Below are 13955 nucleotides of genomic sequence, written 5' to 3'. Positions count from 1 at the left end.
CAAAGGCCAGGACACCGGCCTCTTTCGCCTCCTGCACTCCCGGCTCCACCCCAACCCCAAAAATCGCGAGTCCCCACCCTGGTTTGACCCTGGATCCAACCACCCTCGACACCGTCCCCACCACCCCTTTCCAGAATTCTTCCAGTGCTGGGCATGCCCAGAACATATGGGCGTGGTTCGCAGGACTCCCCGAACATCTGGTGCACCTGTCCTCACCCCCGAAGAACCTACTCATCCTAGTCCCGGACATGTGGGCCCGGTGCAGCACCTTAAATTGGATGAGACTAAGCCTCGCACATGAGGAGGAAGAGTTGACTCTCTCCAAGGCCTCCGCCCACGTCCCGTCCTCTATCTGCTCCCCGAGTTTCTCCTCCCATTTAGCCTTCAGCTCCTCCACTGACGACTCCTCCACCTCCTGCATTACCTTATAGATGTCAGACACCTTCCCCTCTCCGACCACACACCCCCGAAAGCACTCTGTCCATCGTCCCCTGCGAGGGCAGCAAAGGGAATCCCTCTACATGTCGCCTAGCAAACGCCTTTACCTGCAGGTATCTGAACATGTTCCCCTGGGGAAGGCCAAATTTATCTTCCAGTTCCCCCAGGCCCGCAAACCTCCCGCCAATAAACAGGTCCCTCAATTTGCTGATGCCCGCCCTTTGCCATCCCCTGAATCCCCCATCCGTGTTCCCCGGGATGAACCGATGGTTGCCACCCAGTGGAGCCTCCATCGAGCCCCCTGTTTCCCCCCGATGCCGTTTCCACTGTCCCCAGATTCTTAGGGTCGCCGCCACCACCGGGCTCGTGGTAACCCTCTTAGGGGAGAGCGGCAACGGTGCCGTTACCATGGCACCCAGGCTCGTACCTCTACATGACGCCATCTCCATTCTTTTCCACGCCGCCCCTCCCCCCTCCATCACCCATTTACGCACCATTGACACATTGGCTGCCCAATAGTACCCCAGAAGGTTGGGCAGCGCCAGCCCGCCTCTATCCCTTCCTCGCTCCAGGAACACCCTCCTCACTCTCGGAGTCCCATGTGCCCACACAAAGCTCAGAATACTGCCGGTCACTCTCCTAAAAAAGGCCCTGGGGATAAAGATGGGCAGGCACTGAAAAAGGAACAAGAACCTCGGAAGCACTGTCATTTTGACGGACTGCACCCTCCCCGCCAACGACAATGGCAGCATGTCCCACCTCCTGAACTCCTCCTCCATCTGATCTACCAGTCTGGTAAAGTTATGCTTGTGGAGAGTCCCCCAGTCCCTGGCCACCTGCATCCCCAGGTACCTAAAGCTCTCCCCTGCCCGCCTAAGCGGGAGCCTACCAATTCCTTCCTCCTGGTCTCCAGGATGCACCACAAACACCTCGCTCTTGCCTAAGTTTAATTTATAACCTGAGAAGGTCCCAAACTCGGCTAGTAACTCCATCACTCCCGGCATCCCTCCCACCGGGTCCGCCACATACAGTAACAGGTCGTCGGCATACAACGACACCCTATGTTCCTCTCCACCTCGCACCAAGCCTCTCCACCTCTCTGAATCTCTCAATGCCATCGCCAGCGGCGCGATTGCCAGTGCAAACAACAAGGGGGACAAGGGGCAACCCTGCCTGGTCCCTCGGTAAAGCCGGAAGTACTCCGACCTCCTCCTATTCGTGGCCACGCATGCCATCGGGGCCTCATATAGCAGCCTTACCCATCTAATGAACCCTTCACCAAATCCAAACCTCCCCAACACCTCCCATAGGTACCCCCACCAGAGGAAAAACGGACTGACCTGAAAGAGTTATTGATATTGCATGGGCAAGTTTGTAGAGATAAATTGGGAAGTACTAAAATGGCTATACATGATGTAGATGTGGGAAATGCTGTTCCTATCAAACAACATCCATATAGACTTAATTCCTTTAAAATTGGCACAGGTTAACAGAGAGATTGAGAGTTTGCTGAAAAATGGCATAATTGAAGTGGGTTGCAGCCAATGGAGCTCACCCATAGTGATGGTACCTAAACCAGACGGTACCCAATGGTTGGGTGTGGACTACCGAAAGGTGAATGCAGTTACAAGAACAGACTCTTACCCTATCCCACGTTTGAAGGATTGCATTGAGAGTGGGACAATCTGCTTTTATGTCCAACTTCCAGACATGGAAAGAACATTTAAAACATCGTATGGAGTTCTTCGATCGACTTCAGGAGGCGGTTTTGGTGATGAACCTAGCCGAAAGTGAATTTGGAGAAGCCCGAATCACTTTCCTTGCGGAGTTTCCGATACCCTCAAGACGAAGGGAAATAATGCGATCTCTTAGCATGAATGGATGTGATCGAACCTTTGTGCAAAAGATTTGTAGCGTGGTTACTCCACTGATGGAATTGCTGAAGAAACGTAAAAAATTTCAATTGACAGGGAACTTTCAACAGGCATTTGACTGCCTGAAAACTGTGATCACCAATGCTCCTGTGTTGAAGAATTGCAAGGGGCTCTGTGGTCAGATTGAACTAAAGTATCTGATTCTAAAGAGAAATGCCGAGGAGTAGAGGAACGGATGGATTGTGTAGAGACTTTCTTGTTCAAAGAGACTATCAATCGAGAAGGTTTTCGGTTGGAGGAAGAAGAACGGGAAAAATGGACGATATTATTATGCCTGTTTGCGTGTTTTTTTTTGTGAAACGACAAAGTATGTTTACTGTGTGCATTTCTTAATTGATGGTGCAAGGTTAAAATGAAACCATCTTGAAGCTGATGGTTTATTTTGTTTTCTTGGGGGGAGGTGTCATGTGAAAGTGCCTTTAAGAATTGGATGTTTAAGAAATGCACCTTTAAGAAATGAAGCTGACCATATTACTGAAGTGATGTCACTGCGGGGGGGGGGGGGGGGAGCTGAGCTCATTTCTGCTTTTGGGAGCTTTAGTTTCAATTTGAAGAAAGCTTGGGTGTGGATGTGAGCTGCATTGCTGATGATCTCTGCCATGAAGGACTATCTCTTAATCATTTGGTGAAATCGGAATTGTAAAAAGGTTTCAGTATCGAATATAAATCTAATGTGCTTCTGTTTGAAGGAGTTGTTAAGTCTTTTGGTGTGTAAAGGAACAGTTTGCAGGATTGGGTAGTGTATTATTTTCTGGGTTATCTTTGAAGTAAGCGGTGTTAAGAGATCCAATGTTTATTTAAAAGACTAATTTGAGTTCATGGAATAAACATTGTTTTGTTTCAAAAACCACGTGTCCATAATTGTAATACTACACCTGGGGAACATGCCGTGTGCTTCAAAAGTAACAATCCATTAAAGATGATACATTATGGGGTTCTGAAAACACCTCTCCTATAACATTCATTAAACACTGGTTCAGCAGAGCTGGAATACTGTGTCCGGTTCTGGACACCACACTTCAGGATGGATCCGAAGATATTGGAGAAGGTGCAGAAGAGATTCACAAGAATGATTCCGGGGATGAGCAATTTCAGTTACGTTGATAGATTGGAGAAGCATAAGAGCAGGAGTTACACTTATAAATTGGGGCACGGCCAATTTTACTGAGCTGGGTAGTGATTTAGCGGGAGTGGCCCTGGAAACAGCTGCTGGAAGGTCAATTAGGGTCAGGGCAGTGGGAGGCATTCAAACTGGAGATTCAGGCCGTTTAGAGTAAACGTTTTTCCACAAACAAAAAGAGTGGATCAGCCAAATCTAGAGTCCCTCGGATGTCAAGCATAGAATTGTGGGATTTACAGTGCAGAAGGAGGCCATTCGGCCCATCAAGTCTGCACCAGCTCTTGGAAAGGGCATCCTACCAAAACCCACGCCTCCACCCTATCCCCGTAACCCAGTAACCCCATCTCACCATTTTGGACACTAAGGGCAATTTATAATGGTCAATCCACCTAATCTGCACATCTTTGGACTGTGGGAGGAAACCGGAGCACCCGGAGGAAACCCACGCAGACACAGGGAGAACATGCAGACTCTGCACAGACAGTGACCCAAGCCCGGAATCGAACCTGGGACCCTGGCGCTGTGAAACAATTGTGCTAACAACTGTGTAACTGTGCTGCCCTCGCAGCTTACATGGTAAGATAAGGAAGAAAAATAAATTCTCAATGTTAAAAACTTAATAAAAATATTGCAAAAAAAGGCGAAAAGAAAGCTTCCGTCAGACACAGAGAACTCAATATTACAGAGAGCTTGGAGGCGTGTAAAAAGTGGAGGTGAAATCATAACGGAAATCAGGGAAGCAAAGTGAGGACAGAAAAGAATATTGTCACACAAAATGAAGGAGAACTCAAGAGAATAACTAAGGAAAGCACAGGATCCATAAAAGACCAGAAAGGTAACTTGTGTATGAAGGCGGAGGATGTGGGTATGGTTCTTAATGAATATTTTAATGAGTCTGTCTTCACAAAAGAGTGGATGAGGCAGATATTGCAGTTGAGGAGGAGTGTGAAGCATTGGGTGTGATAAACATAGTGAGAGAGAGGAAGTGTTCAGGGGAATAGCATCCTTTAAAGTGGATGAATCACCAGGGCTAGATATTATGTACCCCATGGTGTGAAAAGAAGTCAGAAGAAAAATCTATTGTAACAAGGTGGATGTAAATATAGGGGGCAGGATGAAGACGTTTGCACGTCACACAAACATTGACCGCATAATTGAGCGCTGGTAGGAATGGATACATATATGGGTGGTTGGGAGAGAAGGACACGACCTTAGTGAAAAGGATCAAGCGGAAGTGGGAGGAGGAGTTTGGGAGGGAGATAGGATGGGGAATTTGATGCGAAGTAATGCGGCGAGTGAGCTCAATCTCCTCCTGCGTAAGGACGTGTCTTCTGCAGTTTAAGGCGGTGCACAGGGTCCACCTGACTCGGGCCTGGGTGAGTGCGATTTTCCTGGAGGTAGTGGAGGGATGCTAGAGGGGTGAGAGGGGGCCCATATGTCCTGGGGGATTTGGGTGTGGAGCTGGAGAACCTTTAGGAGGCAGTGTTCAGGAGCCTATCGAGGATTGTAGGGGTTGAGGTGAAGTTAATGGGAAAAATGTATACTCTGTTGGATGTTAAGGTTGTGTTACTAAGTTGAACATGTTTGGAATAAAATACATTTAAAAAAAGCAATTGACCGCATGGTTGACAAGGAGGAGGTTCACGGCGAACTTTAGGAAGATATCAACGGACTGGTCAGGCGGGTGGAAAAGTGGCAAAATGGAATTCAACCCAGAGGTCTGAGGTGAGATGTTTGGGGAAGTGAAATAAGACAAATATTACTCAATAAATGGGGGGATATGGAGAGGTGTAGAGCAAATGGAGTGCATACAGATCCCTGAGGACGGGCAGAACGGTGGTGCAGTGGTTAGCACTGCTGCCTCACAGCGCCGAGGTCCCAGGTTCGATCCCGGCTCTGGGTCACTGTCCGTGTGGAGTTTGCACATTCTCCCCGTGTCTGCGTGGGTCTCGCCCCCACAACCCAAAGATATGCAGGGTAGGTGGATTGGCCACGCTAAATTGCCCCTTAATTGGAAAAACTGAATTGGGTACTCTAAATTAATTTTTAAAAAGAAAAAAAGAGATCCCTGAAGGCCTGAGGACAGATTTATAAAGTGGTTGGAAAGGCAAATGGAATCCTTTCATTTGTTATCTGAGGCACAGAATAGAAGAGTAGGGAGGTTATGTTGGAACTGTATAAATCAGTAATTAGGCCCAATTTGAGCCCTGTGTACAGCTCTGCTCACCTCTTTACAGAACGTATGTCACTGCAATAGAGAGGGGACAGAGGAGATTGACCAGGATGTTCCAGGTCTGGAAAATTGCAGCTATGAGGAAAGATTGGACAGGCCTGGAGTGTTCTCCCTGGGACAGAGGAGGCGGAGGAGAGATCGAGATGTACAGAATCGTGAGGGGTCTGAACAGAGTGGGGAGGGAGGAACCATTCCCATTGGTGGGAGGATCAAGAATGCTAGGGAACAAATTTAAGGTTATTGGCAGAAAGAGCAATGGCGAGACGGGGAAAGACCTTTTCATAGAGCGAGTGATCAGGGTATGGAGTGCGGTGGAGGCAGGATCAGTCATGGATGGCATTTAAGAGGGAATTGGATTATTATTCGAAAAGAAAGAAACTGCAGGCTGCAGGGAAAAGACAGGGCAGTGGTACGAGGTGAATTGTTCTTTCAGAGGGCCAGCACAGACTCAATGGGCTGAATGGCCACCTTGTGTTTCTAACCCAGTTTTTAATTCTCTGAGCTTTGTCTACCATTCCCCACTGTGCGGTTCCAGGTGAAGGGACTGTGATACACCAACGTCACAATCCAAGAACATAATGATCAAGCATTGCGTCTCCAATCTGTTACATACCAACTTTGTAATGTACGCAGCCCTCCAAATCACCAACTGTGGTCCAACCCTGCTTCTTTTCCACCTCAGGGTCATTGTGCAATATCCTATTCTTTAGCCAAGACAGGTAATACACCCTCAGTTTATTCTTCTTACCTGTTCAGTGAGAAAAATGTATCAACGTGAATGTACTGCACCTCCCCACAGCCCATCTTCAAACTGTTCCACGGGTTTGCAAATGCTAAGAGAAGGTAACACTTCTTCATTCCAGAAAGGGCGGGATTTTTCCAGTCATTTGACTTTGGGCCGCTCTCCAAATGTTCCCATCCCGCCCACGGCGATTCCCGTCACTGACGACATCAGTGAAATCCCGGCCAATGTTGTGAAAATGCAACTGACAGAAACAGCAGAGACCAGGGGTGGGATTCTCTGATCCTGAGGCTAAGTGTTGACACCGTCGTAAATGCCGGCACGTTTTTCACGACGGCATCAACGTCAACATGCCCTCAGGAGTAGTGATTCTGACCCCTACAGGGGGCCAGCACGGCATTGGAGCGACCCACGCCGCTTCAGCTGCCGATGCCGGCATCAGATGGGCGCCGCCGGTCTGCGCATGCGCAGTGTGACTGGCGCCAGTGCACGCATGCGCAGTGGCTCCCTTCTCCGCGCCGGCCCCGATGCATGGCATAGGGCTACAGCCGAGCTGGCGGGACTCGGGTTTCTTTGCGTGGCCGCTCGGCCCATCCTGGCTGGAGAATCCTGCTCTCCGGAGAATCGGCAGACCGGTGTCGTGGCGGCGTTACGCGATTCGCGCCCGGCCTGGCGTGGGCTGAGAGAATCCCGCCCCAGTTGACTGAGAGTGGGTGGGCAGCAGCTCTCTGACCTCAAGAGTCAGAACAATGTTGATTAAAGTCGCACTCCAGACATTGCAGTGCACAATCGGGGCTGGTGCTCCTGTGCAGTACGGAGTGCTGCTCTGCCATTGGTGCCCTTTTTCAATTCTGACGTTAAAGCGAGGCCTCATCCCGCTCTCAGTTTGTCACAAGAGATCCCATGGCACAATTTGCAAGCAGAGTTGGAGATTTGTCCCCAGTGTCCTGGCCAATATTTATTCCTCAACCGCCAAAAAAATAATGATCTGGCCGTCATCCCTCTGCTGCTGTTTGTGGGATCTTACTGTGCACAACGTGTTTCCCAAATTACAACAGTGCTCACATTTCGAAATTTCATCGAATTTGGAATCTTCTGCAATTGTCAAAGTCGCTATAGACATGGGGGTGGGGGCGGGGGCGGGGGGGGGGGGGGGGGGGGGGGGGCGGTGTTTAACTAGAATGCTGACCAAAGATTTCATAAACAAGGCGACAGAATTCGTGAGGAGTTAAACCTACGTCAGCTCCGGCTCTGGCAAAGCCTTGGGGGCGGGACTTTCTCTGCCCTGGCCCCGACGAGAGGATCGGCGTGCAGCTGGCAGGCTGCACAACCGGCCTTTCTCTTCAGATAAGCCAGCACTCTGCAGAAAGAAATCTGCAGGCGGGGCCCCACGGCGCCATGTTGGCAGGGTGGGGTCCAGACAGAAGACAGCAGGCGCGAATCCCCAAGAAACCGCCCCCCCACCACCCCCCAACACACACAAAATAGAAATAATGCAAACAGCTCAAATAGCCCCTGAAATAGAAAGTCGGATTAACTTCTTAAACTTTAATAAGTATTAACTGTTCCCTCTCTCATGCTCTTTACCCATGACTGACCTGGAATATGTACAGAATATCTAAACTGACCCCTTACCAGATATAGTCACCAGTATGTTGAGACCCTCCAGTACATCCATCTGATGGAAGCGCCTGCGATTGATGAGGCTGTAAACCTTTCCTTGGCCACTCCTGTCCAGTAACATTAAACCATTTTCAGTGCCCACCAACAGGTTGACTCCTGGAAGACAAGGGGGAACAGCAAGGAAGGTGACGGGACGTTTCATTGTCAGAAGAAGAGATTGGCACCCAGCGCCAACACAAGTGGGCAGATCGCTCCCCCTCACCGGGGAGAGAGTCATGGCACAGATTCTCATTCTATCGCCACCGAGTCCCACTTTGATTTGTTCACGGCACCTTCATCGAGAACCATTCACGATGATCAATTTTGACCAGCTCCAATCTAACAGTGGACGGTGATGCACAGCTGAGCTTGCAAGGGGTCAATCACATCAGATAGGGCTAAAGGTGGCACATTTTCACACGCACACTCATGCACATACACACACCAGGTAGACAGCATCACTGTACAATGGAGTCCCGAAGAAGTCAATGTGTGCAGCAAACATGAGGTGGCATTATTCAATGTAGACGTGGGGTAGACCATTTAACCCACTTACCATCTGGAAATATGCAGCAAGAGGGCAGGCATCTAACCTGTACATGCAGAACAACCCAGAATACTGCTCAAGAACTCTGCATCAAACCATCGAAGGTGCTGGTATAAGGAGAGCTGACTGCAGCGGCTTGTGTAGGGTTTAACATTGGGTTTATCCGCTTTTAGGCACCAAAATGTAGAAATGAATGTGACCTCTGGGGGACTATTCAGTGCCCGTCAGGAGATTGGGCCTATCTGCTGCGGCAAACTGCTCAGGCCCATCATTGCCACATGGCAACAATCACCTGGTGCCTCAGGTCTCAGGCTCCACTCTGGCCACATCACCCAAAATCTCCGAGGGGGTGATGGGGCCTCACAGGCATAGCTGGGCTTGGATGTGATACCTCCCATGGTCCAATAGCCTTCCAATTCACTGCTGAGAACTCAAGGATGATTGATTCTGTGGAGATGGAGAGGCAATTCCAAAGGGAAGGCTGGGGAGGGGAAAGAGCAAATAAGGTCCGTAAGCTCACCCCACAGTGCGGCGCAGAGTATTTCAGAGTTGAATCGCTTCTTGTATTTCCGGATCTCTGGGGTGTCACTGTGGGGTCGGATGTTTGTTGGGTTCACGTTTACCACGGAGATTTTCCGAACTTCATTCAGCTTCGCCTGTTCCTGTCGGAGCATTTCACTGGAGAACATTGCTGGAAAAACACAAGGACACCAGCTGAATATAGAATGGTAGAATGGTGACCTAGAATCTAATTAATTAATAGCAGAAAATTACAACACCCACTGCAAACTCCCTGTTAACATGCAGGAATCATGGCAGCCAATTTTTACATGGCAAGGTTCCACAAGCAGTAATTAAATAACGGGCAGACAATCTGTTTTAGTGATGTTGCATGACGGATTCCTGTTGGCTGAATTCTGGTAAAGTCTTTCCTGCTTTTCTCTGTAATAGTGTCGTGGGATCTGTTACATCTGCTCGAGAGACAGATCATCTCGCCCAAAAGACTTTAATCCCAACAGTGCTGCACACCCTCAGTACTTCACTGCGAGTATCGGTATAGATCATGGCTCAAGCCTCTGAAGTAGGACCTGCTACCCACCGAATCCTGCCCTCAATGCACCCTCTCGCTGAAGGAGTATGCCTATGCCTTCAAGACTGCCAACAGGAGTAAATTCCCCTTTTAGAAACATAGAAGATAGGAGCAGGAGGAGGCCATTCAGCCCTTCAAGCCCGCTCCACCATTCATTATGATCATAGCTGATCTTCCAACTCAATAGCCTAATCTCGCTTTCGCCCCATATCCTTTAATCCCCTTCTTGAAAACATGCAATGTTTTGGCCTCAACTACTTCCTGTGGTAACAAATTTCACAGACTCACCACTCTCGTGTGAAGAAAGTTCTCCTCATCTCTGTCCTAAATGATCTATCCTGTATCCTCAAACTGTGCCCCCTGCTTCTGGACACACCCACCATCAGGAACATCCTTCCTGAATCTGCCCTCTCCTGTCCTGTTGGAATTTTATAGGTTCTATGAGATTACCCTTATTCTCCTTAATGGAAGAGGGTGGTGGTGGGGGGGGGGGGGGAAGAGAAGGGTTGATGTTTCCCGCCTCCTGCCCTCTGGGGGCTCTCTCTCACTCCTGGAACCCAGCAGAGCCAAAGGTCATTGATGCAAATCTATCTCAATGAACGTCAGTCAATGGAACAATCAGATAGTGCTGGCAACAAAGCCATCGGCCCATTCAATCAAACAGCAATTGCTTTCTGACACCCAGGCCTTCATAACAGACGAAAGGGAAGAGGAAAAGGGGAAGGTGAGATACCCTCAATTACGACACAGGAGAGAAGATCGGTAATTCAAAGGCTTTAATTACCAGAGAACCGGACAGCTGCCGAGAAGTGTGCTCACAGCATGCTGCCCAGTGAGCATCACCTTATATACCGTTTCCTGGGGGCGGAGCCAGAGGCGGAGTCCCCCAGGGCTCCAAGCCCGGTCTTAAAGGGCCCATGTATTAAAGGCAAGGTACAGCAGTTACCGATACCATTCATCACAGAAGGGAAGGGGCCGATAATTGGATTGTGAAGCGTTGCCATGCCGACGACATCTTCATGGCTTTGGGGTATGGCATCAACCCCTGGATGTTCTGACAGAGGTCAGAGTGCCACCACTCTGAGTAAGGCAGGGGTGTAGTGGTATTGTCACTGGGCTAGTAATCCAGACTCCCGCGTTCGAATCCCACCACTGCAGACGGTCAAAAGAATTCAGCAAAAATCTGGAATTAAAAGTCTAACGATGACCATGAAACCATTGCCGACTGTCGTAAAAACCCGTCTGGTTCACTAATGTCCTTTCGGGCAGGAAATCTGCCATCCTTACCCGGTCTGGCCTACATGTGACTCCAGACCCACAGCGATGTGGTTGACTCTTCACTGCTCCCCTATGAAATGGTCAAGGGAGCCACTCAGTTCCAGGGCAATTAGGGCATCAAATGCTGGCCCAGCCCAGCGACGCCCAAGAACAAATAAAAAAATAACTCATTGTTGTTCTGGCAAATGGAAATCTGTGAATCTCTCCTGACAAATCTTGACCCCCGAGGTCAATCATAGAATTGACCCATCCTGAGGGAGTGCTGCACTGTCAGAGGGTCAGTACTGAGGGAGTGCTGCACTGTCAGAGGGTCAGTACTGAGGGAGTGCTGCACTGTCAGAGGGTCAGTACTGAGGGAGTGCTGCACTGTCAGAGGGTCAGTACTGAGGGAGTGCTGCACTGTCAGAGGGTCAGTACTGAGGGAGCGCTGCACTGTCAGAGGGTCAGTACTGAGGGAGTGCTGCACTGTCAGAGGGTCAGTACTGAGGGAGTGCTGCACTGTCAGAGGGTCAGTACTGAGGGAGTGCTGCACTGTCAGAGGGTCAGTACTGAGGGAGTGCTGCACTGTCAGAGGGTCAGTACTGAGGGAGTGCTGCACTGTCAGAGGGTCAGTACTGAGGGAGTGCTCCACTGTCAGAGGGTCAGTACTGAGGGAGTGCTGCACTGTCAGAGGGTCGGTACTGAGGGAGTGCCGCACTGTCAGAGGGTCAGCAATGAGGGAGTGCCGCACTGTCAGAGGGTCAGTACTGAGGGAGTGCCGCACTGTCAGAGGGTCAGTGCTGAGGGAGTGCTGCATTGTCAGTGGGTCAGTACTGAGGGAGTGCTGCACTGTGAGACGGTCAGTACTGAGGGAGCGCTGCACTGTCAGAGGGTCAGTACTGAGGGAGTGCTGCACTATCAGAGGGTCAGTACTGAGGGAGTGCCGCACTGTCAGAGGGTCAGTACTGAGGGAGTGCTGCACTGTCAGAAGGGTCAGTACTGAGGGAGTGCTGCACTGTCAGAGGGTCAGTACTGAGGGAGTGCCGCACTGTCAGAGGGTCAGTACTGAGGGAGTGCCGCACTGTCAGAGCGTCATTACCGAGGGAGTGCTGCACTGTCAGAAGGGTCAGTACTGAGGGAGTGCCGCACTGTCAGAGGGTCAGTGCTGAGGGAGTGCTGCATTGTCAGTGGGTCAGTACTGAGGGAGTGCTGCACTGTGAGACGGTCAGTACTGAGGGAGCGCTGCACTGTCAGAGGGTCAGTACTGAGGGAGTGCTGCACTATCAGAGGGTCAGTACTGAGGGAGTGCCGCACTGTCAGAGGGTCAGTACTGAGGGAGTGCCGCACTGTCAGAGGGTCAGTACTGAGGGAGTGCCGCACTGTCAGAGGGTCATTACCGAGGGAGTGCTCCACTGTCAGAGGGTCAGTACTGAGGGAGTGCCGCACTGTCAGAGGGTCAGTACCGAGGGAGTGCTCCACTGTCAGAGGGTCAGTACTAAGGGAGTGCCGCACTGTCAGAGGGTCAGTACTGAGGGAGTGCCGCACTGTCAGAGGGTCAGTACTGAGGGAGTGCTGCACTGTCAGAGGGTCAGTACTGAGGGAGTGCCGCACTGTCAGAGGGTCAGTACTGAGGGAGTGCTGCACTGTCAGAGGGTCAGTACTGAGGGAGTGCTGCACTGTCAGAGGGTCAGTACTGAGGGAGTGCTGCACTGTCAGAGGGTCAGTGCTGAGGGAGTGCCGCACTGTCAGAGGGTCAGTACTGAGGGAGTGCTGCACTGTCAGAGGGTCAGTACTGAGGGAGTGCTGCACTGTCAGAGGGTCAGTACTGGGGTTCAGCCCATCGAGTCTGCACCGGCTCTTGGAAAGAGCACCCTACCCAAGGTCAACACCTCCTCCCTATCCCCATAACCCAGTAACCCCACCCAACACTAAGGGCAATTTCGGACACTAAGGGCAATTTAGCACGGCCAATCCACCTAACCTGCACATCTTTGGACTGTGGGAGGAAACTGGAGCACCCGGAGGAAACCCACGCACACACGGGGAGGATGTGCAGACTCCACACAGACAGTGACCCAAGCCGGGACTCGAACCTGGGACCCTGGAGCTGTGAAGCGATTGTACTGTCCACAATGCAACCGTACTGCCCATGTCAAGTGTCATCGTTGCCAGCTGCCACCTACCTGCTGCTGATGATTCCTCCTCGTTGCCACTCGGTGATGTCTGAAATACTCTTGGGTCGACAAACGGAGTGAAGGATGACTTGGTGCCTGTGCTCCGGCCATACTGCAACAAACAAATGTCCCATTTCACTCAAATAATTGTACCCTGGTCAGGCAACAATTGCAGCTTACAACAACAACACTAACAAATTGTATTAACGTTACGCCATTGTTGGAATAAAGCTTCCCAGCGTTTCATAGAAGCATTGTTAATCACAATCAGACACTGAGCGACATAAGGAGGTATAAGTGCAGGTGAGCAAAGATTTGGTCAAAGACCTGAGTTTTAAGGAGGGTTTTAAAGGGGGGGGAGAGAGAGAGAGAGAATAGAAGGAGAGAGAAAAGTTGCTCTAATTTGTGTTGGTTGTGTAATGCTGCCTTTTGCACCATATGGTCCCTTTCAGATTGACACACGACCACACATGCTCAGATCATAAAGAGAACATTACTTGTAGCACAACGTTGGGTCAGCACACTCCCATTCGCTGCACAGCCAGAAACCCACACAACGGAGAAGGAACAGAGACGTTTAGGGACAGGATTCTGGAGCTCAGGCAGCTGAAGGTACATCCACCAATGGTAAAGAGATAGAAATCGGGGGTGTGCAACGAGCCAGGGTTGGAAAAGTGATGAGATCTCAGCAGGTATGGAGAACTGGAGGAGGTTACACAGATTAGGAGGGGGAGGGGGGGGGGGGGGGGTGGGGTGGC

At 50.4% G+C, this 13955-nt stretch overlaps 1 protein-coding gene across 1 annotated transcript in view; it reads right to left on the bottom strand.

Moving 5' to 3' along the window:
* LOC119976763 (traf2 and NCK-interacting protein kinase-like) overlaps positions 1–13955 on the bottom strand; it is a 259294-nt gene that overhangs the window by 14048 nt on the left and 231291 nt on the right. Inside the window, exons 26-29 of the mRNA XM_038817506.1 lie at positions 13207–13309; positions 9197–9367; positions 8103–8246; positions 6339–6473 (exon numbers count right to left, since the gene is read on the bottom strand). Of these exons, the coding sequence (XP_038673434.1) occupies positions 6339–6473; positions 8103–8246; positions 9197–9367; positions 13207–13309 (553 nt within the window). The remainder of the gene's footprint in view (positions 1–6338; positions 6474–8102; positions 8247–9196; positions 9368–13206; positions 13310–13955) is intronic.

The sequence above is a fragment of the Scyliorhinus canicula genome, chromosome 13 (genome assembly GCF_902713615.1).
Source record: "Scyliorhinus canicula chromosome 13, sScyCan1.1, whole genome shotgun sequence".
NCBI classification, from domain to species: domain Eukaryota; kingdom Metazoa; phylum Chordata; class Chondrichthyes; order Carcharhiniformes; family Scyliorhinidae; genus Scyliorhinus; species Scyliorhinus canicula.
The sequence above is the reverse complement of the archived record's forward strand: the minus strand, read 5'-3'. Positions and strand labels throughout refer to the sequence as shown.